This window comes from Hevea brasiliensis, chromosome 3 (genome assembly GCF_030052815.1).
Source record: "Hevea brasiliensis isolate MT/VB/25A 57/8 chromosome 3, ASM3005281v1, whole genome shotgun sequence".
In the NCBI taxonomy this organism is placed as follows: domain Eukaryota; kingdom Viridiplantae; phylum Streptophyta; class Magnoliopsida; order Malpighiales; family Euphorbiaceae; genus Hevea; species Hevea brasiliensis.
In genome coordinates this window covers 5,252,876-5,279,365 of record NC_079495.1, presented here as the reverse complement: position 1 = coordinate 5,279,365, position 26,490 = coordinate 5,252,876, and the positions used below count along the sequence as shown (strand labels likewise).

The 26,490-nt window shown below is 35.0% G+C and overlaps 1 protein-coding gene across 1 annotated transcript; it reads right to left on the bottom strand.

Annotated features, from left to right (window-relative positions):
• Window positions 1-75: 75 nt before the first annotated feature.
• On the bottom strand, window positions 76-26,490 carry LOC110642617 (protein virilizer homolog). Its single transcript, XM_021794727.2, has 28 exons — window positions 26,220-26,490; window positions 25,854-25,942; window positions 25,464-25,587; window positions 24,559-25,209; window positions 23,985-24,353; window positions 23,786-23,890; window positions 23,520-23,702; window positions 22,033-22,174; window positions 21,771-21,952; window positions 21,566-21,651; window positions 21,430-21,478; window positions 17,223-17,289; window positions 16,649-17,127; window positions 16,471-16,570; window positions 15,625-15,758; window positions 11,897-11,964; window positions 11,595-11,811; window positions 11,103-11,318; window positions 10,307-10,462; window positions 10,175-10,228; window positions 9,870-10,081; window positions 9,694-9,763; window positions 9,149-9,471; window positions 7,685-7,865; window positions 6,229-7,599; window positions 5,325-6,104; window positions 5,163-5,234; window positions 76-465 (listed from the first exon to the last, which is right to left on the bottom strand). The coding sequence occupies exons 1-28, from the start codon at window positions 26,292-26,294 to the stop codon at window positions 445-447; spliced, it is 6,576 nt and encodes a 2,191-aa protein (XP_021650419.2). The 5' UTR covers window positions 26,295-26,490; the 3' UTR covers window positions 76-444.

Sequence of the window (26,490 nt, the reverse complement as noted above, 5' to 3'; positions counted from 1 at the left end):
ACGAAACTGTAATGCATGAATCTGAAATAGGCAACCATGATTCAGAAGGTGAATCGAGCAAGAACTGCAAAGGTCTGAGAACAATTAACTTATCGCATTTTTGTTATGAGTTACAGTTAGAACTAACAGTACAGATTAACTCTCTACAAATTGAATGAAACTTAGAGCACAACAGTGTTTTAACTACGGATGAAGAAACCCACAAATACTTGCAGTCTACAAGTCAAAACATCAACTCATCAAAAGAGACATCTAGAGATGATAAATCAGATATCATATAAAAGGCAATTCAATGGAGTTTTTTTAGCAAACAAGAACATATACATTATATAGTACAACATGAATACAAGATTTTTGAGGGTAGCTCAATGGGGTGATCTTGCATTTGGCTCGGACTGTATCCTGAAGGGGGTAAGAGATCAAAATTGAATACCGCAGATATTGCTATTGTTGGCCCAATCTTTCCTGTAAACCACAAGTAATATACCAATCTTAAGCATTTCAGCAGCAGTGGTATACAAATTAAAAAAAAATAATGTACAAAGAAAAATCATGATTTATATAAAATCTCCACATAAGGAAAAACAAATCAGTATCAGGCATCATTAAATTCCACTAATCCTTTTATCAATGCTATTGCTGGTTCAGGTAACTTCTCTACGTGTCTTGTTTCTTTATCATCTAAAATCCATTGATTCTAGTGCTATAAATCATAAGATAGTTAATTCGAGTACCTTTTCTACTTTTCAATCCCATATAACACCTTCTAATATCACTTTAGCAGATGGGTCCACCTCTTGTGATTTTGGTTATAGAACTGTTAATCCAACTTCATCAATCTGTTTATCGCCCGTGTTGAGTCTACCTAAGTTTGCTTTCAATTTAATTTAGGTTAGTAAATTACTCGAGCCTTAAATTGTTCCTCCTCATTCTTCCCTCATTATTTTGTATTTCAGGATCTTATGACAAAGTAAATTATTGGTAGAGGACATGAGTTTAGAGGTTTCTATATCCTTGACACACAAGTACCTAGGGTACCTAGGTCTTTTGTTTGCTCCAGTGCCTCAACCCCTTTTGCAATTCATTGTAGAACAGGGCATCCTTTCTTATCTATCTAAAAGAAGTTATGTCCTCAATTCCAGTCATTATACACTTTAGAATGTGAGTTATGTCACTTTGCTAAACATTATCATTTACCTTGTCCCTAGAGTTAATAAATGGCTTTTGTGTCCTTTTGAGCTAGTCCATTTTGACATTTGGAGTCCATGTTCTGTTGTTTTCGAAATCTAGGTGTATATATTTTGTTACTCTTGTTAATGACCACTCTCGTGTTACTTGGCTCTATTTAACGAAAAATCGCTCAAAGTTATTTTCTATTTTTTACACCTTTTGTACTAGAATAAAAACTCAATTTAATGTTTCTGTGCGTATATTACAAAGTGAAAATGCTAAAGAGCATTTTTCAGAGTTTTCACAATTATATGACATAGAATGGCATCCTTCATCAATTCTCATGTGTTGATATACCATCTCAAATAGAGTTGTTGAAAGGAAAACCATCATATTCTTAAAGTTGCTCGGGCACTTCTTTTTCAAATGAAGATACCCAAAGAATTACGGGCCGATGTAGTCTCTATGGTCTGCTTTTTTAATTAATCGCACACCTTCTATTTTCATGGTGGCATTCTTATATTGTTTTATTTCCATCTAAATCCTTGTTCCTTATTGAACCACATATACTTGATAGCACTTGTTTTGTGCAAGTTATCCATCCACAGATAACTAAATTTAATCTAAAGTCTCTTAAATTTGTCTTCCTGGGGTATTCTCGTCTTCAAAAAGGGTACACGTGCTTGGTTATAAGGAAGCTATTGTTTATAAGTAGGCCTTTGTAGTGAAAGTGAGCCTAGATGGTTCTGTGGCCAAGTTAAAAGCCTGCCTTATTGCCAAAGGATATGCTCAAAGTTATTGACTTGACTATTCTGATACATTCTCTTGTAGCTAAGCTTGCTTCTATTCGTTTGTTCATCTCTCTAGCAGCACATATAATTGGCCTCTTCATCAACTAGATATCAAGAATGTTTTTCTTCAAGGTGACCTTCAAGTAGAAGTTTAGACGAAGCAACCACCTGGATTTATTGCTCAGAGGAAGCTAAGTAAGGTTTGAAGACTTCAAAAGTCTCTTTACGGCATGAAACAAAGTACCCGAGCTTGATTTGGGGATTTAGTGAGGTTGTACAAGAGTTTGGTATGTAAAAGAGTAAGTATGATCATTTAGTGTTCTATATGTAGTCAGAGGTTGGCCTAATTTTGCTATTAGTTTATGTGGATGATATTGTTATTACTGAAAGTGACTTCGCAAGTATTTCATCATTTCAATGTTTTCTTCATACCCAATTTCAAACAAAAGACTTGGGCTTGTTAAAGTATTTTTTAAGTATTGAAGTTATAAGGAGTAAGAAATGCATTTTCTTATCTCAAAGAAAGTATATCCTTGATCTATTGACAAAAAAAGGGGAATTAGGTGTTATGCCTTGCAATGTACCAGTGGTTCTGAATTTAAAACTTATAGCAGGGGATGGTGAGTTGTTTAAAGATCCTGAGATGCACAGGAGACTAGTGGATAAACTAAACTATCTTACAATAACTCGTCCTAACATTGCACATTCTATCAGTGTAATAAGTTACTTTATGTCTTTAACTGTTGCTCATTGGGAAGTCTTAGGACAAATTTTGTGTTATTTGAAAGGTGCTCCAGGACAAGGACTACTATACAGTAATCATGGACATTTGAATGTTGGATGTTTTTCAGATACCGACTGGGCAAGATCTAAAACTAACAAGAGATTAACTATAGGATACTATATCTAGATTAGAGGTAATATGGTATCTTAGAGGAGTAAAAAGCAAAATGTAGTCTCTCGATCTAGTGTTGAATCAAAATACAAAGCAATGGCAAAATTAATGTGTGAAATAATGTGGATACTTCAATTACTGGATGGGGTTAGTCTTAAGACATCTCTAAATGCTCAGTTGTGGTGCGATAACTAAGCTACTCTCCATATTTCTTCTAATCCAATATTTCATGAGCACACTAAATGCATAAAGATTGATGGTCACTTTGTTCGTGAAAAGATTCAGGAGAATATTAACTTAACAAGACATGTCAAGACTGGAGAGCAGTTAGGAGATACTTTTACAAAAACTCTAAATGGAGCTCGAATTGACTACATTTATAACAAGTTGGGCATAATTAACGTCTTTACTCCAACTTAAGGGAGAGTGTTATATATAATGTTGACCCTCTTATATAATTGTACAGATCTAGAAGCTTAATTAGTTAGGAATTCCTAACTAGTTAGGGTAGCATAATTACTTTGCGTGTGTGTATGTGTGCGTGTGTGTAGGTGTGTGTGTGTGTGTGCGTGTGCGGGTATTTATGCACATCTTGTATCAATCATTGTGAAATAATAAGATAAAAATTTCCCCACAACAAACTTATAAAATAAAAACTAACTAAAAGTGGGAAAAAGGTCAAAAACAACAGCAAACCATGCAAAACGTATGGTGGGAACAGACCATATCCATAAAAGCTAAGTAATGAATGGATACCAGAAGAAAAAAGCAAACCAATTATCAGGCAAGGCCCACCTATGGTCTTTATTCTTTTTCAACCTTTGAAGATCAGATGCACCAAACAGATTCCACATAAAAGTATCTAGAATTTTAGATTCCCAAGTGTTGAGTAGACATAGCAGCTTAACTTTAATGGAATAAGATTGCAGCACCTGCCTCAATCTCACATTTACCATCTTAAAGCATGAAATATTATTATTCAGTCAACTTCAAATCAAACAAAAGAAAAAGAATCAAGAGCTCCAGAAAACACTTTTTTGGATGAGATCTCCCTCCAAGAAGCAGTTTCTTAACATCTATTAGTAAGTAAATCATTATAGAGTATCAATGCAGCTATTTTTTCGTGCACGGATTTCTGTTATCCTCTTTCTCAGGCCTACCTTCAGAAATTAAATTTCCCCATTTGGCTTGTGAGTTTTGAAGAAAATAAACAAATTTTCAAATTCGACGTTACAATTTTTTATATGAAATTCAAGTTTATAATTTGTAATTGTTAAATAAAACTACTTTAGTAATGATAGCTTGATATTTGTGACATATTTGTTTGTGGCCTCAATGTGAGGTGTTAATTTAGAGCTCTTGTAAAAGGTGAAAAAAAATGAAAAACAGAAGTGAAAGGTACTGGTCCAATTCTTAAAAAAAAAAAAAAAAAAAAAATTCAGTGTTCCTAGGCCTCAGTGTTGAGGGGACTGGGTTCATTTATGCAAGTTGGAGTTGGCAACCCATCTCAGATAGGAGTGAGCAGACTTCACTTCCAACCGAAAAAACTGACCAAATCAATTTAATTTGGAAATTCAGTTTTGTTTATTGGTAAATTGGTTTGGTTCAATTTTTATTTTTAGGAAGCCCAAACCAAAAAAAAAAAAACTGAACCAGTTCGATTCAATTCGGTTTTCTCCTAAATCAGTTCAGTTAGGTTCAGTTTGCTCTGCTATAAATTTCAGTTTTTCAGTTTTCCAAACCAAATCAAATCAACCAAAGCTCACCCCTACTCCCAGACCTTAGATGCACTGCAAGACAAGACCAATAGGAAAATAAAATGCAATAAAATTGGTTTCTTTTGCACATGCCAACACAACAAAGGGAAATTAAAAATAAATAAATAAATAAATAAAACTTAAGCAATTACTGTCATGGTGTCAACTCATATTTTCATGACCAGTAAATGGCAACCACTAGCACCTAAAGTCGGAATGTTGTTGCAGAAGAACAATCTTAGCACTTAAAAGACAGGAAAATATTAATAGTGTGTTTGATAGAAGGTTAAAAAATCAAGGGTTAAATATTACCCTTGTAAGTTTTTAACTTTTAAGGAGGATAATTATTAACCTAGGCTCCCCAAGATTAACATTTAATCTCCCAATAAGGCATAAATATTAATGAAGTGAAAAGTTAACCTATTCTCTTATAAGTATCCAGACAACATTAATAAGGGTTAAAAGTTACAAGGATAACAATTACCCCTTATCAACCTCGTACCAAACACCCCCTAAACAATAACAGTTTCTCAAAATAATGATAATAACCTGAAGCATCTGCATCAATTTTGGATTCTGCTCCAAAAGCCTACAGAGTTCTTCCTTGTTGCTCAATAAAGACTGCCATCAAACAAGCGCATTAATGATTTAGCAAACTACAGCATTTACCTGCCAGGTGCATTTATGGAATTCCTTGAATGGAATGCATACCGTAATAGCTTTAGGATCCTGGAAATACTCTTGTAATGACATTCCTAACTCTTGTTGATGCCTATTTGCAGCATCTCCTTGCTGATGTGGAACTTGTGGTTGACCATGTTCAACTTGCTGCTGCTGCTGAGATTGATAATGGGTATGCATAGGAGAAATCTGTGGCTGCTGCAGTATTTGTAATTGATGCATTTGAACAGAGTTTTGCAAAGAAACCCCTTGCTCAAGCTGCTGAGAAGATTGTACAGGTGGCCAGAGATGCTGAGGTGGCTGTGGAGGACGTTGAAGTGGAGGCTGGAGAGGCTGTAACTGATGAATTGATTGAATGGAAGATTGAGGAATTGGTATATTTTGCATGATAGTTGGGTTCTCGCCTTGCTGCTGAATTGGGGTGCTTCCATAAGGAGTAGCAGGAATTGTACCTGGCCTACTGAAAACTAAAGGTGGCATTAGAGGGGGAGGCACATAAGAGGTTAGTCCACCACCTGTTACAGAAATATTTCCGAATCGAGCATCAATTATAGGTGAAATAGAGGTCTGTGGAAGTTCAGTAGTTCCAACAGGGTATACTGAAGATTGGGAAGTAGAAGCCTTTAAAGATGGTAAATTATATGGGCTAGATGAGAAAGGTGGTGGTGTGGGAGGAAGTGGTGGATGAGGCCCAGCAGAACCACTGGGAGAAGAGATAGAAGCCCGTAAATACTTGGAATCTGACACGGGAAGGGAGGATGCTAATGATGCAGCGCTGTTACCAAATGCAGACAGATAATCTGACTGAACCTGCAAAATAGGGAAAAAATTATCGCCGAGTGCAGAGGAAGAAGCAGTCGACAGAAAAGGGAAAAAAAAAAATGCTAGTCCAACCAAGAGATATTTTGAACAAAATAAGCATATTTTCTCTTACTTGGAATGCCGTGGCAAGGGGTTGCTGACCTTCTGTCAAAGAGTTGACAAAGGGGGATGACTGACTGGGGACTGGATCAGGGTTCTGAGATATAAAAGGTGAGATCGTTGATGGAGGTGGCATTGGAGGCAAAGGTGGTTGATTCAGAGGAACTTTCTGCTCATAAAGTCCCCGAGATCCTGAAGCATTCTGTGGACTATTGTTCATATAGAAATTTTGTGAAGTAATCCTAGAATCTGTTGGTACCTTATTATAAACAGAAGCAGGAAAACCTGAAGTACTAGGAGCTGCAACAGAATCAAACCCAGAAGAGGTCTTAACTGGAACAACATTCTTCATGTCATCAGGATGCTCAAAAAACTTCTTATCTGAAGAAACACTGGGCTGTCGGTTCAATGGCATTTCAGGCCGTGAAACAGACATTCTCGAAGAGAACTCACTTTGGGTGTTTTCATCAATGTTAGAAGCTAATGGTGTACCCAAACTAGGAAATTGACCACTTTCATTAGCATCACTCTCCGTCTCTTCAACAATTGAATGGGGTGAACTCTGCTCAACTATAACAGGGGCAGGCTGCTGTAAATTATCGTCAGGTTGAGGAAAAGGCAATTTATCATCAGATTCAGACTCCTCACCATCAAAAACTATATCTATTCCCTGAAGATCATCATCGAGATCTGTTTTCAACTGCTTAGGCTTGTTTACTTTTTCTCTCTCTGTATCAATATGCGGAGCTGCATTCTTCAATTGTTCTGAAGGCTCCCCAACTACGGCTGCCATAGGGTTCTGGCGTTCCCTTTGTCTGGCCATAAATTCATCCACATGAATTGAGGGAGGTCTTCCACCAGTAGATCCTACTCGCTGGACTGCTATGACATTAGAATTGGTACCAGCATCAACATTTCTTTCCCTTGCAACATAGTCATCCACATGCATTGATGGTGGCCTGCTAGTATTTGGCTTTCGTTGCCTAAAAGTGTCCCTGCGAGTTGGGGCGGAAGAAGCAGTAGATGGACCCAACCCCCGTGAAAATGCATTTTGACCTGTGACCTCCGCCACTGAATTTTCTCCTTTAACACGCTTACCAGCACTATCTAGGGATGACAATTTCCTTTTGCTAGGAATAGACTGTGACAATCTATCAGGTAACATTTCTGGACATTCCCACAGAAACTTCTCCCCAAGGTCCCCAAGGTAAAGAAAATCATCAAACTTTCCAGCATTGGTATCTGATATCTGATTTATTTTTGGAGAAACCATGACATCATTTTGTGACAACGAAACAACTTTACTACACATGAGATGATCCAGTGCAATTGAACCAGTAGGCTTTTCCAAAAATAACATCAATGACTTGGCAGACTCTGAAGCCTGTATATAGATAGTAAAGGCACTAAGGTTCCACAAATAAAAGAAAAAAAACAGTCTAAAGGAATAAATGGTCGATTCAGCTAACCTGACGCAAAGTGGCACCCATCTCCAAGGTAGCTAAACAGTCATCATCTGATGTCTTTGAACTCAACAGTGTAGTCATCTCCCGTATTAAAGTCATATTTTCTAAAGAACCATCTGTCCCATCCATATCATCTTGAAGCCCAAATAGACGTTTTATTGCATCCACAGCATTTGAATTCAGACTAAAAAAAAAGGGAGGGGAAGAGGAAAAAAACAAGTGAGCTTTAAAAACAACGATTTGGAAAATCATAATGGGAGTAGAAGTTTATTTCATAAAGCAAGATATTCAAGAGTCAGAGACAATGCCAGTACAGCAAATGTATTTCTATTTTTAGTTCAGAGCCAGTATCCAAAACAATATAAATGAAAAAAACTGTAGATACTACAGAATCTCATCCTGCCTTTAAAATGAACATCTTATTCATTACATATTTGAAAATAGTAGTATCCAAAAAATATAATGTTCCAGGCTGCTTTGTTGCAAATCCTTAGCTGACCCAGATTACCCTGAAGAGATAGCGTGCCCATCCTTTACAAAGGTAAAAATATGTAGAAACTTCAACCTCAAACCATTTCAATCCAAGTACCGCGAGTCAAAATTTTTGGGAGAGATATAAAAACAATACCCTGTGTTTTAGTGCTATTTAAGCATTGCTGTTACTCCGTAATTCGCATACAAACACCACCACAAAAACAACTAAGTTTTTAATCCCAAACTAGTTAGAGTCGGCTATATATATCCTTTTTTGCCATTCAGCTCTATATGTATACAAACATCAAACTACAATAATCAACAAAATTATAAGAATTTCCACCTATAACTGTTATTTCTCTACTTCTATAAAACCTTGAAACCAAGTGCCTCACCCGTATCACATTAACAACAGTGTTCAACTTGCAATATCCGGTTACCAAGACAGAAAGGTTTCAATAAACTTAGTACATTCTAAGACAGGCAAAATCTACTAAGCAACTCTCCCTCATGTAGCTTTTATATGAAAATTAAGATGGAAGTGACTGCATCAAATTAAGTTTTGCATTCGATGGTATCAAGATATCTTTTGTCAGTAATCCAACTGCAAGTTAAAAATAGAACTACCACAATAAACACCAACTGCTACAACGTTAAAGAGTTTAAATGCTAAAAGATACCATAGAATTTAGATGAATCATCTTCAATATATTTCTGGAATTATAACACATTATCTGCAAATTGTAGTTAATACATGAAAAAATAGACAAGCTAATAATCCACAAGCCAAAATAATATCGTATGCAAAACTGGCATAAAGTGCAAAGCATTTTGGACAGAAAAAAAAAGCTCTCGTAAATTCCAAAAACTCAAAATGCCTGCTCACTAATGTTTTCAAATTTTCTTTTCCTTCGCAAGAATACCACTCACTAATCCTGCGTGGCATTTTTAGGTTGACAAATTGAATTATTTAGCTCAAGGTAGTTGACTCACCTTTTACCATCCATGCAAAAGCACAATGAACCTATAAATAATTCATTAACAGCCTCAATTGCACAAGCTGACAGAGCATCCTTTGAATCAATTGATTTCATCAATTTTTTCCAGCAATAAAGCAAAGGAGGATACTTTTTCCTTTCAAAATCATCAAGATTATAGTTCCCATTCCTTTCATGCACACTTTCTGATCTAAGTTCCTCACTGCTGGTCTTGACATCACGAAATGAAGTCAGCAAAGCACTTCGACCTTCATTGCAAGAACCTAGTTCTTTAAAACAGGTAAGACAAGACAGTAATTCTTTTCCAACTGGTAGGACCTGGAAAATAAGAGCATTCTTTGTTACCACTGATTAAGAAAGGACAGACAAGAATTTTTCTTACCTCGACACCAATTAACACATACCTAGAACTTTCTTTAAATGATCAGGACTATTCATACCATAAAAATTAAACATTAACTTCAATCAAAGACTGACTAATCAGCACAGACAGTTCAAACATATTCAAATCTTAACATATAGAATCACAGAAGAATTTACCTGGCAGAACTTAAACATATATGGCACAATCAACAAAAAATCTGTGTTGCTCAAATTTGCAGAACTGAGCCTAATAAAAAATCAAAGAGTTATATTAAAAACACAAACGAATTCAACATATTGAGGAAGTAGAGGAGGGAAGAAAATAAAATAGCAATAAAAAAGCATCCACTCACGAATCACATCTCCCAGAGTATAGTAAAGATGTTTGACCCAAAAGAAGTGGTAAACACTTGAATACAGGAAGACACCAACTAATCAAAGTAAACCCATGTTTAGCTGAACTTTTACTGTCCGGGATCTGTTTCTCATCATAATCAATAGCATCAAAACACTTCTCCAGCACTTTTATTAGAACCTGAGGAAAGCCCTCCTCCAATAATAGCACCTAGTAATAAAGATCACATTGAGTGACATTATATGCTGGAATAAGAAGCAGATGAAAGGACAATAAATTAACTGAAAAAAAAAAAGCAAAAACCTTGGCACTAGGATGTTCCAATATACTAGCAATGAAGTCTAGATATCTGTAAACCTGAAAAGAGGAAATAGAAATAAATTAGATATAGATGAATGGACAGCGCAAAATATGGTAAGTGGCAGAAATCTTCACCTTATAAGCATCTACGTCTGATGGAAAAGATGAGTCAGAAACATGATTATGGATGGAGGATAATATGGGCCGCAGAAGTATGGAAGCATTTTCAACTTTTTGGCTAGCAATGCGGATTACAAAAAGTCGAAGCATGTCTTGGATGACTACCAATGCCTGTTTATAAATAAATATCAAGAAACAGGATAACGCAGTGATAAAGGGTAAAGTTCACACACAATTGCTTCAGTTGCTAAATCTCATTATCTCTTAAAAATCACTAACTTTGATCTTTTTATTGATAAAACCAATAGGACCAAAATCCAACTAAGGGTCTATTTGGCATTCTTGTTAAAACTGTTGTTGAGAACAACATTTTTTTTAAATATATTAGTTAGAGAGCATTAAAAAATAATTTAAAATTAAATTTGATAAGTTTTAGTTATTAGAGCACTAAAATAGCAAAATTACTTTTTTCAATAGTATTTAAAATGGTAAATTTTCTCTAAAAAGCGGTTTGGGCCTTGAAATCTCAATGACAAATAGGCACTAAATTCAAAATGGAAGTATGTCATGGCAATCAAAATGGACGTCTTAAAAATATTTTGTGATGGTTCACTAAATATAAAAAAATACACAAAAAGTCAAATATTGTTGCCAAATTATATTTTTTGTTTGAATTTAGACAAATTTTAAGTCCAATGCTTTGGTTGTTTCAAAATAGATGGTAATTGCTGAGAGACGAACTGAAATTTAGTATTTTAATGAGATCTTTTACATCACACGTCTAAAATGAAAACAATTAGGAAACACATACCGATATAGCATAATGCTGAATAATATGCGCAATTTTATCAAGATGTGGTGTCAATTGGCTAAGAAGTTTCTCAAGGTGAAAAGGCTCCAAATACCAGTTGACCTGCCTTTCCTTCTGTGGCCCCAATAATGTACCAACAGCCAATGTTCTCAGTGCACTCAGCAAAGGCATTCCATTCTTCCAAAGCCAGATACCTTCTTCAGGGAATAAATCATTCTTGCAACCAAAAGAGTGAAGAACTAATGGTCAAATATTACGGTTCAAGAAGAACTTAAATTGGATATATTTCCATTGCTTCACAATAAAAGAAATACTGCATATGCATCAGCTAAACAATAACAAGAATCAGAAAAGGCAACATTGATTTTTTATCAAATAATTAGGAAAAATAAACAGCATTATTTTAACAAAAACATTTACTTAAATTTTCTGTTCCACAGAACAGTTATCACATATTAATTAGGTGAAACATAAACTGGACAACTTGTATACCAGAAGACACAGCAAACTGCAGGTTTCCTTTGGACCCAAGGCTAGCATTGAAGTAACTTGCACATTGGAAAGAAGGGAATGGAAAAGACCAGGAGTCCAGCCATATACAGGCCAACAAGTAAGTGCTGACACAACAAGGTGGCAGACAGCTCCAAAACCAAGTGCAGAATCAGGATACGATGAAGACAAGTCTGCTGCACACGCAGCAAGCTTTGGGCTGCAGTCACCATAATTCACTTAATCACGTGCAAAAAAAAAATGCAAAGCCATAAAGAGGCAAGCACAAGATAATTTTAAATTACCTTACTTCTCGATGCAGTCGCAAAAGGGCATTCATTAGTTTTGTATTTCTGTGCTGCTCTTTAGCTTCCTATAAACATAACAATGAAATAACTCATTTCTTGTATATTTCAATGGTCGAACAAAATTGTACAGAATTAACAGATACAAAACAAGTAGATAATTAAATAAATCTTGTCGTAGGAAACCATCCAAATCATTCCAGTAGTTCATTTTCTTTTCTTCTTTTCCCCCTTATATATTATTTAGATAAATGGTAAAGGGTAGTGCAACCCAAGTGCACTGGTGGCATACAAGAGACAGGAAGAGAGCAAGAGATGTGAAACAAAAATAACTGTAACACCATTTGATTAAGAAAAAAACCTTGATTACCTTATTCTACTATGGGAACAAAGGTGATGGCAACGAAAACAGAAAGAAATTCCACAAATTAAAAACCACACGAAACACAGTTGTTGGATTTACCCATGGCTCTGCTAATTAAATAGATCTGTGTCAGATTCCAATATCTAAATGAAACAAGGGGGATTGAAGCCATAAATTTTGAATAATATGTGACCATGGTTATCAAAGGCACAAGGCGCACTAAGGCATAAAGAGATTCAGGGGCCTAGGCGTAGGCGCACACCTGAATGAAGTGAGACTCAAAAAAATAAAATTCAATAAAAAAAATTAAAATTAAATAATAATAGATAGCTCTATTTAACCAAACTTATCAAAATCACCAATCTACAAAGCATTAATAAGCATAAAAAAGTATAAAATAAATATAGACTTTACATTAATATTGTTTTGTAGAGCTTTTTAGAAAATAAAATAAACTCAAATTTTGGACATTCAAAAACGAACCCTACATTTTTTATATTCACAAACAAATCCAAATACACAATTGGTGTTGTTAGAAAAAAAAATGAGAAAAAGCAATTTTAGATAACCTGGAAATAGAGGGCCTAAATAAGACTCAACTCAACTCAACTCAACTCAACTCAACTAAGCCTTTATCCTAAGAATTTGGGGTCAGCTATATGAATTCTCTTTCTCCATTCTAAACGATTTTAGGTTAAATCCTCAGAAATGTGTAGGGCCTAAATAAGACATTAATATTTTTTTTTCTTTAGAAATAGATGGTAGATAATCAAGAAATAAATTACCTAAATAGCAAGTTAGTATCTTAAAAAAAAAAAAAGAGCAAAGAAGCAATATCTAAAAAATACTAAAATAAAGGACCCACATAGCATTGCTAGTGGTATTCAAAAAAGGACAATTTCAAATAAACTAGAAATAGAGGAGTCCAAAAAGCAATTAAGATGAGAAAATTAATAAGAAATATTGAAACAATGTATGTGGAGAGGGATTAAAAGGACCATGAGAGTTGAAAATGGAAAAATGGGAGGTTTGCAATCCTTGGTGTGATGTTTGGTGAGATTTTAGCAACTAGTTATCACCAACAATACTAATTCCAAAAACTTCCTAGTGCATCAATATCAGATTCTAGTAAATCAACAAATTTTGAGTCAAGTGGTAGTGTTTTTTGCCAATGGAAGTGTTTGCCCAAGGTGGAAATAGAGAAGGCACGCCTTTTCTAGAGCCTTGCACTTGGAACAAGGTGCATAATGGGCGCATAACGCGAGTGCCTGGTGACTGTTGCTTGCCACATAGAGGCGTTAAGGTTGTAGCCTGGTAAGCCTTGAGCCTAAGGCATGCCTTTAATAACTATGTATGTGACACATCCTTTAAAACATGGCTTGAAAGGTACTTTCGATCAGATGGCTAGAAAGGAGATATCCAACTTGGAAATCCAGGACTAGAGCTATTAATCCAACACCAAGAAGAAGTGTGCATTTTGGTCAAAGGTTTATTTTTTCTGTTTAGTAATTATAATGCTAATACTGATTATGGGATCTTTTTATTTAGGAAATTAAAGTTTATTAAAAATTTCCTGTTTAGGCTTTGCTGAGAAGGATAAAAGTCATTTAATCACTACAAATAATTAGATAAACTAGTAGTTTCAGGCTTTGAGAAGCAATAATAGGTATTTAAGTTCAGTTCAGCCTTAAGCAATAGAATTCTTTTAGTGCTCATAATTTCTTTTCCTTCTTCTACAGCTATAGTGTCCCCAGTACTGTTCACAACATAGTTAACAGCCACAAAAATTCTCTTTTTTCGTTACTCTACTTGGATCTCATCCTTTCACCTGACCAATATAAACCCTACTTCCCACTTATTTTTCCTACTCTTTATTCATTGATTAAGAGCAAGTTCAGTTAAGCTTTTAAAGCTCTGAGCACAAACTCCAAAAAAGATGAAACAAATTTTGTAGAGGAAGTTGCTTTTCTCTTGCTTTTTCAATGATTGCCATTGGTTTTATGGGTGTTTGTAATTGTGCACAAGGGCCAAGAGCTCGCCAAACAGGTCCAAAATCTCTACAAACCCATCCTAAATGTCAATTTTAAGTTGTTGCCCATAAATTCCAGCAACCAGTTATTTTGATTCTAGCCACAAATTTTGCCGTTAAACTCATTCAATGCATTCTAAATTGAGTCTACAATATCTTGTAACCTGGTGAGATTTATTAAACCCTAATCCACCAAAAAGTCATTATAAGCAGATTTCAAATTCCTTCTACATAAATTTTTCACCAAAACAGAAAAAAATAGAGAATCAGTATGGATAAAACACAAGCCAAAGAAAGTCAAGAGCCTTCTCTATCTTTCTAGTGAGGCCACAATTTCTACTTTGATCAACTCAACTCAACTCAACTAAGCCTTTATCCCAAAAATTTGGGGTCGGCTATATGGATTCGCTTTCTCCACTCTGAACGATTTTGGGTTAAACCCTTAGAAATATGTAATGCTTCTAGGTCATGTTGTACTACTCTCCTCCAAGTCAATTTAGGTCTACCCCTTTTTTTCTTTCTATATCCTCTAACCTAATGTGCTCTACTTGTCTAACTGGATCCTCCGTATGTCTACGCTTCATATGACCAAACCACCTCAATCTCCCTTCTCTCAACTTATCTTCAATTGGCACCACTCCAACCTTTTCTCTAATACTCTCGTTACGGACTTTATCTAGTCTAGTATGGCCACTCATCCACCTTAACATTCTCATCTCTGCAACTCTTATCTTAGATGCATACGACTCTTTCAGTGCCCAACACTCACTACCATATAACATAGCCGTATGGTCATGCACGGTAAAATTTTCCTTTCAATTTATTGGGAATCTTACGATCACATAAAACTCCCGTGGCACGTCTCCACTTCAACCATCCGGCTTTAATCCTATGACTGACATCCTCCTCACATCCCCCTCATATCCCCCATCTACTTGAAGGACTGAGCCTAGATATTTAAAGTGATTACTTTGGGACAGTACCACTCCATTCAAACTAACTCCTTCCCTATCACCAATTTGGCCTTCACTGAACTTGCAATGCATGTATTCTGTCTTCGTTCTACTTTGATCACATTGTGAAAATAACAAGGACAGGGGCTGTCTCATGTCACAAACTATTGATCGAGCAAAACCTCATCTTGAGGCAAAAAGTCAATAACTTGGATCAAGATTGCACTCCTCTCAAGTGGACCAATCTAAAATTTGACAAAAAGATTCAGTTTCGAAGTAACGCTATCATATGTCCATCTTGCTCAAAGAAGCTCCTTTTCATAGAATACAAGGATGAAAGACACAATCTCATCAAGACACTCAATATTAAATGACAACTCACCAGCAATTTCTGCAAAAGGGTGATCAGCAAAACCAGAGAAGGCACCAAAAGGTCAACCAAGCTCTGCTCACGATTACGTTCCAGTAGTAAATCAGAAGTAGAATTGCATTCTGTACCCTCATCAACAAGGTAATCTGTTCAAGAAATTAGCAGAACATTCCTCAAATATAAACATAGAGGATAACACAGCAGAAAATTGTTGATTGAGATTTATTGACAGTAAGTTCAGCAACACAATTCCACAAAGCTAATTACAATGAAGACTGAAAAGCAAAACTGGATGACATATTGTACAGCAGATTTTTATGGAATGCTAGATTGCCATTAAGAGTAAAGTTTTTTATAACTTATACCTCACAACTTGAAAGCCCCTAGTTCAACAACACACATACAAGCCAAAGTTCAGCAATATAATTTCATACAGCTAATTATGATAAAGACTTCGAAACAAGACCTCACAACAGATATTTAGTGCAGCATTTAAGTACAGTAATTAGGAATTTTAAATCTTATAGTTGCCATACTTAAAACCTCCACTACACCTAATTCCAGCATAAGCATCTTCAGCCAGCACTTGCCCAAGTATAATCTACAAGGACATTTACAATTTATCAATGAGAAAACAGCTCATGTTATAAAATACTATATTCTGGCCTCCTTCCACAAACATAATTATTAGTATTTCTAATCTTAAAATCATTGTTCAAATCAACCAACGCTTCACTTTTATTACAGTCCAACTATTTTGAATTTGATGAAATGCACCAACAAATCCTTTCTATAAACCCTTATGTACGCATTTAACCTATACAGATAATTGAAAATGAGTGGCAGTAAATAACTAACCATAATTATTCGAGGATCTCTCAAGCATGAAGCTGCAGTCGACCAGAATTGCATAGATTACTGTTATAGCACCTTCATCATATAAAGCAGCAGCAACAGTCTATACCACCAAGAAAAATTAAAGTGAGCCTAAGTAATTTCATCATTGCTTTACAGAATAAGTGAAGAATTAACATACTGAGTTTTCTGAAATAAAGGCCAATATTCGAATAGCTGTTGTCAACTGTGCTATAGATGAATCACGAAGTGTAACACCATCAAATGTCTTCTCTGAGACAAGTTTTCCTATATTGTCCATAACATTTATATCAGAATTACCAGAAGCATCTCCAATGACATTCTCCACATCTGCCAAATCTGACACTAGAATACTGGTAGAGGTCAAATGAGCATCTCCCCCAGAAGCTAACACAGCAGAATACCGTAGAAGACCAATAGCACCATTTTTATGATAAACTGCACCAGCATCTATCCACTCTAACAGCCTGGTTGGAGCATCTTTCCTATTCGACCCAGGGGAAGAAGAATGTAATGCCTTGTGAAGTTCCACAGCATGTCCAATCCAAGAACCAAGGGACGATGCAGTTGAATCATTAACAATGATTTCAAAAATCTCAGCAGCAGAATGAAAAATTGCAAGATTTATTGGAGAGGCTCCTGCATACCCAGCATTTCATCCAATTCCAAAATATTAGATAAACAAGCAAGAAAAATTTTACATTCCAAAATTAAACGCAGAGAAGTTGAATTACCACTATTCTTGGAAACTGGTTCTGATTCCTTAACAAAATGTAAAGCTTCAATCAAGATTGATACAGCCTATTCCCAACAGCCACCAAAAAAGGGTATTATGAGGAAGAGGAACAACTAAAGTATGTGTCCACAAATAAAATGATCCAGAATACCACAAGAATTGACTGAAAATATTGATAGATGAACAATGATAGCATCAACAACAGTTTGAAAAATTAACTATTCTAGAGGCAGTTCACTTTCAACTTTGACATCATAGTGATGCACAACCATTTGGGTATTGGGGATTTAGGGGTGAGAATTCTCAAATCGAAGAAAAACACATTCTAAATTTATTAGCTCAAGCAATAAAGTCAATCAATAATCATAACAGAAGTCTATAAATATGTAGAGATCCTAGGCCTTATTTATAGAGTTTTGCAATCCTAATTACATTAGGATTAGGAACCCTCGTTCAAATTCTAATTACAAAGCAAATAAAACTTCTAACTTCTAAATAACATAAACTATTATTTCCTATAATTTTTTCCTAAAACAAGTAGTCATAAAATCTTTAGGATTTCCTACATCATTCCCCCTTCGTTGAAATCTGGATCTAAAGTTCAAAACTCCTCATCAGTAATCCTAGTAGCAATGGAATTGGAAACTAAGGTTTTTAAAACTGGCCCAGTCATTGAACCAATAAAGCAAAAGGTTAAGGGTTTAAGATTCAACTATGGTCCAACAGGAATTTAACCAGTACATTATTAAACAAATATTAATTATGCATTATACAATTAATAATCTCTAAAAAAACAATAATAATGCATTGTTACAAACACTAATTTAATATATTTTACAAATAATTATTAAATTAAAATTAATTATATTATAAAATGTAATTTTAAATAATATTTTTAAATTGTTAATTAAATTTTAGATTTAAATTACAATATTTTATAATAAAATCTTATATTAACAAAATAAATTATTAAAAAATTATTTAATAATTCAAGTTAATATAGTAATAAAAAATTATTAATATCATGTCACAATTTAAGAAAATAAATAAATCTTAATTTCTTTAATTGTTATAACTTAAAATTGATTAATTATTTTATCTTAATAAAATAATTTAATAGATATATTAATGTATATGATGAGGAATCAAGTAATATGTGTGTACGTGTGTGTGTACATATATAAGCAGAGAAATGAGCAAAGCTGTTGCCTAATGCAGATGGTTAAAAGGCAACTGTCTTTAGAAGATCTCAAGTTCGATCCACCTTGAATGCAAGTTCCAAAATTTTTTTCAAAGTGAGCTATATTAAACCGTTTAAACCCGATCAAGTTGACAGGTTCACCAGTTACCCAGTCGCGTTGAGTGCGTCGACTCTAGTTTTTCATAACTCCGGATTTGATATCTAAACCAAACCGAACCAATGGCCGGTTCCCGATTAAACCAGTTCAACTGGCTGGTCCGATCCAATTCTAATAAGCATGTCAGAAGCACAAAGCCACTTGACAAGAAATCTTTGAAAACCACCATTAGAGGAGGTAACAAATGCATTATGTAGCAAAATTTCAATGGAATCTCGTTGTTGAGAACAAGACTACGGCTTTGGCAAATTAACTTGCAGAAACACTAAATGGCAAAGCAGAAGGCTCAAAGATGCCTCGATAAGGAGACAAATCTTCCATGTTAAAAACAAGACTAATCTTCATAAGATTAGAAAACTCAAATAAATGTGTTAGATCCAAGTTTTTGCAAAATGAATAATGGGCCAAAGGCTCAAGCATATAATTTCTTTAAGGAATTTTAAGGTATTTGTCAAGGCGTACACAAACCATCACATAATCACCTAAATTGAATTCTTTATTTCTACGATGCACATCAGCAAGAAGTTTTGTAATTTGCATCACTTAAAGCAATCTTTCACCTAATCTCAACATGCAAATCATGAATTTGTTGGGCAAAAAATTCAATAGTTTGTGAAACGTGTAATCATGTGGAAGAGAAACAAGGTCAATGGGTCATAACCTATTTCAAAAGGGCTTTTAGCTATTGAGATGATTGACAAAAATTATTTCAGGCAAACTAGCAAACTCAGCAACAGAAATAATCAAATCCCAATTAATTCGTTTGTCCCCAACAAGACGTTGAAACAAAGCACTCGAATTACGATTAACAACCTCAATTTGACATTAGTTTGAGATGCTGAAGAAAACTTTAATGTAGTGACAAACAACTTCCGAATTATCTTTCAAAAATAACTAATGAACTAAAAATCCCCATCAAACACAATGGAAGAAAGTGGACCATGCAATTTGACTACTTCCTTAAAAAAAAGCAGCTATATGTGAAGCATCAATGATCTTGTTACATTGAATGAAATGTTCCATCTTAGAAATCATATCCATTACTACTAGAATAGAATTGTGTCCTCAAGCTGTTTTAGGTAATCCAATAACAAAATCCATACATCTTTCCAAGTGGCATCTGGAATAGGAAGAGAAGTGTACAAACTACAAAGCCTTAGCTAACTGACAAGCGTGACAATGTAAGACACTCCTAGCAACATCTCTTTTCAAAGGAGGACAATGAAACCTTTCCTCGAACAGAGCTATGGTCTTATCTTTACCAAAATTTCAAACTAATCCACCTACATGCAATTCTCATACTAAAAGCACAACTTAGTAGACTTAAACAAATAATCATCATGAATAACAAAATTATGACGATTACATGAACTTACTTCTTGAAAAATAAGACCAAACCAATCCAAATCTTTTTCAAAATCATCATTTAACTTTAGAGATAGCACTGATAAAAGCAAAGATGCCAATAACAAAAGTAAAATTGTTGTATTCTGCTAATTCTCATTATGTTGTTGCAACCAGTGGCCCCCATGCTAGTAAATCCTCCATAAAATGTTTTTTACTATCATGATAAAGGTCATATTACTTTTCAATGTCCACATTGTGCATTAGCTTTAGAACAAACATGCGAAAATGAACATAACATGAGAGTGAACATAATAATTCCTTTTATTACAAGGAAGAAATTATGGGACCTACATAATATTTTGGGGATGAAGATGTGTCAATTAGGCAACAACTTGAATCACCTCATTCTGTTGAGTTTGCACTTGCTATAGTTTATAAACCAAGACACAACAATATGCATCTCATAAGGGAAGCAATATAGCACCAAAGCATGTGAGATCTCCCCTGCTAATAATCTCCCTCTACACTATGATGATAGGACAACTTTGAAGTGTGATGAACCTTTCCTTAAAGAACCACCTCGCACTCACTATAGGCAAGACCACCATTATGGGACGCACGGTCCTCATGGCAATGCCCCTAATAGGAACCACAGAGATCCCCCTAGACATGATTATGATGAACATGTAGATATTGCTAGGAAAGTCAAACTAAATGCTCCTAAATATGATGGAAGACTAGATCCTAATGGTTTTATTGAATAGTTAGAAGGGACGTAAAATTATTGTGGTTTCTATCATGTCTGATTTAGGGCGTGCTTGTTTTGCTAAAATAAAATTGATGGGAGCTGCCAAAAAGTTTTGGCAAATTGTTCAGCGCAACTTGCAGCATTTGAATGAACCACCTATCAAAGGGCAGGGATTTTCTTCAAGGCTTTGATACCAAATTGACGTAGAATCAATAGGGTATTGAGATTTAGGGGTAAGAAACAAGTTCTCAAACTGAAGAGAAACACATTCTCAATTTATTAGCTCAAAGCAATCGTCAATAATCATAATTAGGAATCACAAATTACAAAGCAAATAAAACTTATGACTTCTAAATAAAATAAACTACTATTTCCTGTATTTTTTTCTAAAATAAATAGTCCTAAATTCTTTAGGATTTCCTATGTCACATAGATTTCCAAAATATGTGTTGTGCATTAACATTAAGTTTATACAACATCTAAGGAAAACTCAAATTGTTTAATGCAATTGAAGATAAAAGGCAATTAAATTTCAACAAATTCACCACCACTGCCACAACAACAACAACAACAATAATAATAATAATAATGATAATAATAATAATAATAATAATAATAAATAAAATCACTTGACAATATCTAAGTTCTAATTTCAAATCATAAAAATTCTTTTCATAAAATATCAATGCATAAAGTATGGAATTGATTTGAAAATAAGTTTCCACATGCCATAATGTAGCTCATTTATATACCTCTGGGAAGTATCCAAGAACCAACAAAGCCTGGCGTCCACAATCAGACCTGCAAAAAATGAATGAAGAATGTGTCAAAACCAACAACCATTTCATTTATAGTCAAAAGTAAAACAAGAAGTCTATCAATTCCAACCTAGAGAGACCACACAGCTCCCACAACACCCATAAAAATTCTTCAGAGTGTGGAGTCGATGCAACCAAACGATCAATTGCATTAACCTGCAAGAAAGGATAAGCAAATGACTAAACTTAGCCGAGGGTCCATAATGGAATTCAAATTAAGATAAAATTACAGAAAAGTAAAGAATGTTGTGCTAGGAACTAGGAAGGTAACTAACCACCCTCAAATGCATCTCAACAATAATCCCAACTTCACGTGGACTGCAAACAAAACCCTTTGACAATAAAATAGATGCATATCGAAGAGGAACACATTCTTCCTTACTTATGTTCCCTGAACCCCTTAGAGCATCAATTAATGTAGTGGAGAGTTCAGGGTGTTGCGAAAGGAAAATTAAACCTAGAGAAGAAAACAAGCAACATGATCCCATTGATCTCTTCATCTGATGAAAAATGTAAAACCAATTTCAGTGAAAAAACCTGAACGCGACATTAGCAGTGAAAGAAGTATGGCCCCAATAGTTGAAGCAATATCAATAAATGTGTCCATAGTATCTCCAACTTCTGAACGCAATACGGGTGATGAAAACAGCGCAGCTGACAAAGGAAGAAAGCCCCTTTCCTGCTTCAAAGAAAATAGTTTGAATACTAAAACAAAGACAGGAATACATCCAAACCCTACCAACCCTTCCAAATCACCATATGCAAAAAAGATGCAAATAAAGCAAATCTCTTATCAAGATGAAAATTTAAAAAATAATACAGAAAAGTTACAAGAAAAATATAATAATCTAGCTATTTTCACATTTTTCAATCATAGGTCAGTGTATGGTCATTTATAAACTAAGAAAATAACACTATTATGATTGTCAAAAATAACAGGATATCTTCATTTTTGTCAGTTGGTCCACATAAAGGAAAAGGATACATACTCATCATGGCTATGTGTAATCATTTAAGACTATGGTTATAATGTGCAGTTTTTGAAATTGTTTATTCACATAGTGCAATAGCTAGATTCCTAGAAACAAGATCAAGTGTAGAAAACCCAACAGAAGGATTTTTGTTATCATTCAACAATGAGCCCACATCCAAGAAGCTACCTATGATTTTTTACTATGAAGGAGAAAAGTTACAGCTGTGAAATACAATACTTAAGGTTTCTTCGCTAATCCCTATGCTCCCTTGTGTATTCGTACAAAAAAAAAATCTGCAAACCAAACCACACCCCCCCCCCCCCCCCCCCCCCCCCCTCTCTTTCTCTATTTCAAATGAATATTTCTTCCTTGGCCCTTGTCTCTTTGAATATGAACCATAATCTCACGAAGATGTGATTCACCATTTATTCAAACACAAAAATTAATGACTCAAATTACCAAGCACTACAAAGATGAAAGAATCCAATCTCGTTAATGATTGGTATCACAACAAAATATCTTAGCAAAGAAGTTTTTAAATTGAGTAACCAACTTATATAGCCTGAGGCACTTATAAGAACATAATATCAAGCTAGCATACAAATAAATGCAACTTAGGCATATCTTTAGTCTTCTCCTTGCAGCTATTTAAATTGTCCAAACATTATAACCAATTATGAAAATCAGAGCCACAAAAATACAATTTTGTAGCTTGTTAGCCTAAGCCTGCCATGCATAACTTCTAATAATTATTTGACAAATAGAATTCCATGCCATTCACAATGCAAAAGGTACAGATCATTGTTTCCAAAAAATTAAGAAATGATATTGCACAGCCACACATGCAAAATTTCTACTTTAAAAGTGTATTAAATACAATAGAAAAATAAATATATTCAACTTATAAATTGAAAGAATCAGAAAAACCAGTATTTACTGCAAATTTCAAAAGGAAGATCAAAGCCGCAAAAGAAAACAATGTCAAAGAAAGAGACAAAGAACATATTCTACATCTTCCAAAGAACAAAAATAACTAACAGAGTTGTATACCTTCAGGAGTGCAAGCAATTGCAAGTCCATATCCCAGTTAGAAAAGCAGCAGTTTGATGAACAAATCAAGTTACTGGTTGCTTTATATGACAATAGTCCTTCTGTTTGACCAAGGATCAATGACCTGCTTGCACAAGCCACTAGAGAAGGATCTTCAACTGGACCACGGGAACTTATCAATTTCTGCATCAAAAGTTGTCAACAAATATGATCTAAGGATTTAATTATAAAGACAAATATAAACGTAATTCAAAATTGTAACTGACCAAAAGCCTCTTTAGTTGAGATTTAGCATTGTTAAGCATGTCTGAAGTAACACTTGTAACTCGTCCAACAGCAGAAAGGCCCCCCAATACAGACAGGACAGCACACTGAGAAAGAATGGAACCACTAAGAGTTATCAAAAAACGTAGTTTCAGAAACATAAAAGAACACGTCACATGCACATGCAAATTGAAAACGGACCTCGTATCTTGCAGCAACTTCATAAAATCGTAACCGATGAAGAACATAGGTTACCAAAGAAGCAACATCATGTCGTGGCTTTTGCAAGAACAACCTCAACAATTGACTATAGCCTTTGCTAATACCAGATGGGATGTTTTCATCTTCACGAGGCCACCAACCTAGAATTCCTTCACAACCAATTGGATAACGTGTAGCCTTCTCAATAACTCCAAGTAACAGTAACAAAGTGGCAGAAGAATTCTGCATGCCATGAGAGAAAGCATCTGCAAGCTGCCCCATTCCCCCACCATTGACGAAGTGAAAGCAGCTTTCTCTATCAGAGCACAATAAAAGAGCCATACTCAGCCCCAGAATAATATTCTTGTTCTGAGATCAAGACATGACAATAAGAATGGATAAGTTGCCATTAAAAAGAAAAGCAGACAGACCAATTGATGCATATCTATGCGTGTGTGCATACATGGAGAGAGAGAGAGAAAGAGAGAAGGAACATATGTGTCTTTCTTTCCTTGCACTTAAGGAACAGAAGCAGAAAAATATTATCTCAGTGATGCATACTTAGCCAAATCACCTGTGAAAGCTGGTGATGTCCGAAGTTTATGGAGTTCTTGTTAAAACACCAGTACTGGGTTAATATGTCCACCAACTGCTTTGAAGTAGCCAAATCAGCATCAGATTCAAAAGAAGTGCACTCTGCTAACAACTCAGCTGACTCATCTTCTGAACCTTGTTGAAGCACTTCAAGAAGCTGCTTTCTAGACTCATTAATAATGTGGTGCAACTGATCACCTTCTTTGGATCCACCCATTTCAAAACATCTCTGTTTGATTCCTTCGCTAGATATATCATGAGTAACATGAGAACAAACTGCTGTCACTAGAGCACCAACAACTTTATGTAAAGAATCCTTGAGATTTGACAACCCCAACATCTTCAAAATTAGCTGCAAAAACTGTTTAACCTCGAAAGATATATCTGAAGCAGCAACTGGTAATGATAATACCTTCAAAGAGGTTAGGGATTCCTCAACTGCCCTATTAGCTGAACGTAATGCCAGAGGAAGATCCTCAAGCTTTCCCTCGGAAGAACTAACAAGATTAGTTAAAGAATTATCATCAAATTCAATATTGAACTGCCCTAAATCCTCTGCTGTGTTTCCATATATGACCAAACTTAGACTGCGGTAGCTACCCCTTACAACCAGATGATTTGTTACAACAGCCTGCAATAAAAATAGTACATTATTCTCATACAGAATTTTATGTCTTAACTCTAATTTTCTAAATAAAAATTACAGTAACATGGTAACAAGCACATAAGGAAGGATGAACACAAAATTTCTCACTAAAGACAGAGGTTGTGATATAAATGACATGAAAGCACACTAAAATCTAGCGATCGAGCAAATGGTCAAATTAAGCACTAAAAATTGGTAACTAAATAGCCAAATATAATGAGGCAAAATGCAATAATTACCTCAACTTCTAGAACATTTGATGAAGAATGAGAATAGAGGAATGGCTGGCACAGACGCCTAAATCTTGTCTCTCCCTCACACTGAACAAATACCTCCAGAGCAAATGAAGGAGGTGAGGTGGCCCTGAATGAAATAGAAGCAGTGAAGCACTTTAGAATAAGCCCTAGTTAAAATCATAACAGTAACATCTGCTTTTGTTCATTCATATAGATTGCTGCAAACCCAAAAGCTAAAATCTAAACTCATGCCATTTTTAACACCAGTATAAGCAAATAAGAATAATATGGTAAACATTATATTTCAGTAAAATTAGGTAAATAATTGCTTCTAGTTTACAAACCATTCATATTCCTGAAAATAAAATTGAACCAATTAGTGGCATCACATACCCAACAAGCGGCACCACTTGGGAGCTCGATGAAGCGTTCTGTTCGAGGAACTCACAAGCAGTAATTACAATTGGCTCAGCAAACAATACCTGAAAAAGAAATGCACATTCATTGGGGTAGCAGTCGAGAAACAACAAAAATTTTTAAAGGAAAGCAACAGTAATAGTACGAGTGATTAATTCAGTACAGAAGTGAAATCATTCCACCCAATTCATACTATAAAATCAATTTAACAATAAATGTACAAATAATTTTGCTCATAACCAAATTTACTAAAATTCCAAATCCAAATTAAAAAAAAAAAAATCAAACAACATGAAGTGAGAAGAGAAATGATAGAACGACGTTGACGGGAGGAGCGGTTACCTCATCAACGTATTCATCTAGTTGGGGATGAACGAAGGTCTGGGAGAACAAGACGCAGGGCTCGGGTCGACCCATAGTTAGTGTATTCGGATCCTTGTATTCAAATCAGGCAAACAGAGAGATAAAGAGGGCGCGCATTGAAGGTCTTGTGAGACCGAATTCACATGGCATTCTAGGGTTTTAAGGGTAATTGGATTTTGGGGGGAGTTCTGTTGGTGACTTTAAAGAGGGGAAGACATGAGTATGTTTTGGGCATACATGTACTGCTATA